Consider the following 2,229-nt stretch of genomic DNA (forward strand, 5'->3'; position numbering starts at 1 on the left):
TGTCCGAAGACGACTTACCCTACCATCTCCGACTCACCCCCAACGGCGACTTAACCACCGTCGGCCGTTACAACTTTAACGGCCAATTGAAATCCACAATGATCGCTCACCCCAAAGTCGACCCCGTCACCAACGACCTCCACGCGCTCTCCTACGACGTCGTCCAGAAGCCTTACCTCAAATACTTCCGCTTCTCCCCAAACGGCGTCAAATCCCCCGACGTCGAAATCCCTTTGAAAGAACCCACCATGATGCACGATTTCGCAATAACAGAAAACTTCGTCGTCATCCCCGACCAGCAAGTGGTTTTCAAACTTTCCGAAATGATCTCCGGTGGCTCCCCCGTTGTATACGATAAGAATAAGGTTTCGAGATTTGGGATTCTGAACAAGAATGCTAAAGACCCCAATGGGATGAAATGGATCGATGCTCCTGAATGTTTCTGCTTCCATCTCTGGAACGCTTGGGAGGAACCCGAAAACGACGAGATTGTTGTGATCGGTTCCTGCATGACCCCCGCAGACTCCATTTTCAACGAATGCGATGAGAGTTTGAAGAGCGTCTTGTCTGAGATAAGGCTGAATTTGAAGACCGGAAAGTCTACAAGAAAACCCATTATCTCCGAATCCCAACAGGTCAACTTGGAAGCCGGCATGGTCAACAGAAACAAGCTCGGACGAAAGACCCAGTTTGCGTACTTAGCACTTGCCGAGCCATGGCCTAAGGTTTCAGGTTTCGCTAAAGTTGATTTGTTCAGTGGGGAAGTGAACAAGTACATGTATGGGGAAGAGAGGTTCGGTGGGGAGCCTCTGTTTCTTCCAAATGGTGTTGACGGTGATGAAGATGATGGCTATATTCTCGCATTCGTGCATGATGAGAAGGAATGGAAATCGGAGCTGCAGATTGTGAATGCCAAAACTTTGAAGCTTGAGGCTTCCGTTAAGCTTCCTTCTAGAGTTCCTTATGGGTTTCACGGCACTTTTATTCATTCAAATGATTTGAGGAAACAAGCTTGAATTGGTGACGGTAAATAAGTGAGTTTTTCACTTTCTGAGGAGAGGTTTAACTGTGGGATGCTTGCAGATACGCCCCCGGAATCTACTCCTCTTCAGTTTCTGTTGCAGATTTTTACTTTTCTTCATTTTTTTCACTTTGGGAGTGAGAGGTTTTGGGGACCAGCTTGTAGCTTTTGGGGTGTAGTTAGCAATGAAGCTCAGCTGGTCTCTGTTTTTCTTTCGCTTGATGTGCATGTAAAGTATAAGAGAAAAAAAAAAGGGTACATTTATATATATCACAGTATAGAATGTGATATACTATGATATGATGTGGTTACGGTTTACTGTAAACTTCTGTTGTAAATATCAGAAATAATTAATGATACTTATTTCACTATTTTTATAATTTGTCTCTATAGTCTCCTTCAAATCCTTGTCTTTCTAATGATTTGTGATATGCTGCTGTGGGAGAAGAGAACCAATAAATGTAAAAAGGTGGCCTCTGAATTCATTGAGTAGCTGATTTAGCCCCAATTAAAGGGAAAATATATTAACTAATACACTACTGTTAAATACTTTTGAAATTCTCTTTTTCTTATAAAATTATTTTTATTTTTTTAAGATAATTTTTTTCAAAGATAAATAAAATTATTATAAACAATAAAATTTTAACACATTTATATACTCAAAATTCAAATTCGATACTACTTGTTGAACAAGAGCACGCGGTGTCACCTGATTCACATGTTTTTGGTGATGAAAAATTGTTTAGCGGTGCATGTACTAAATACTGTCTTGCTGTAAAATTCTTCATAAAAAACTAAAATCTTTAATGATTTTTTAAGGGGTGGCCCCTTTTTGTTAAATCCCATTAAATTGGGGAAATTTTATACATGGAGTATGAATAGGTCTTGATCAGTTCAAAGTTTTTGTAGATATTGCAAAACATGGTAGCTACCTAGCACACTAAGAGTGTGTTTGGATGAGTAGAATTTTATATTTTAAGAATTGTAAATATTTCAATTGAAATTTTTTTATTTTCAAAATTTTGTATTTAGATAAAAAAAAATTAAAATTGTGAGAGTGAAAGAAAATGAATGTAAAGAGAAGAGAAGATGGTTGATCTGTTCCCAAAAAGAAGAATACTGATGCGACATGGGGAGTCACAAGGGAATCGAAATACGACAACATACACCACCACATCCGACATTCAGTCAACGTCACAAGGCATGAC

General features: G+C 39.1%; 1 protein-coding gene across 1 annotated transcript in view; it reads left to right on the forward strand.

Annotated features, from left to right (window-relative positions):
* LOC100814399 (9-cis-epoxycarotenoid dioxygenase NCED1, chloroplastic) overlaps window positions 1-1,401 on the forward strand; it is a gene marked incomplete in the record, with an annotated part of 2,762 nt that extends 1,361 nt beyond the window's left edge. The window contains 1 exon segment of the mRNA XM_014768319.3: window positions 1-1,401. Coding sequence (XP_014623805.1) covers window positions 1-1,016 — 1,016 coding nt within the window.
* Between the last annotated feature and the right edge of the window lie 828 nt (window positions 1,402-2,229).

The sequence above is a fragment of the Glycine max genome, chromosome 15, assembly GCF_000004515.6.
Source record: "Glycine max cultivar Williams 82 chromosome 15, Glycine_max_v4.0, whole genome shotgun sequence".
Taxonomy (NCBI): domain Eukaryota; kingdom Viridiplantae; phylum Streptophyta; class Magnoliopsida; order Fabales; family Fabaceae; genus Glycine; species Glycine max.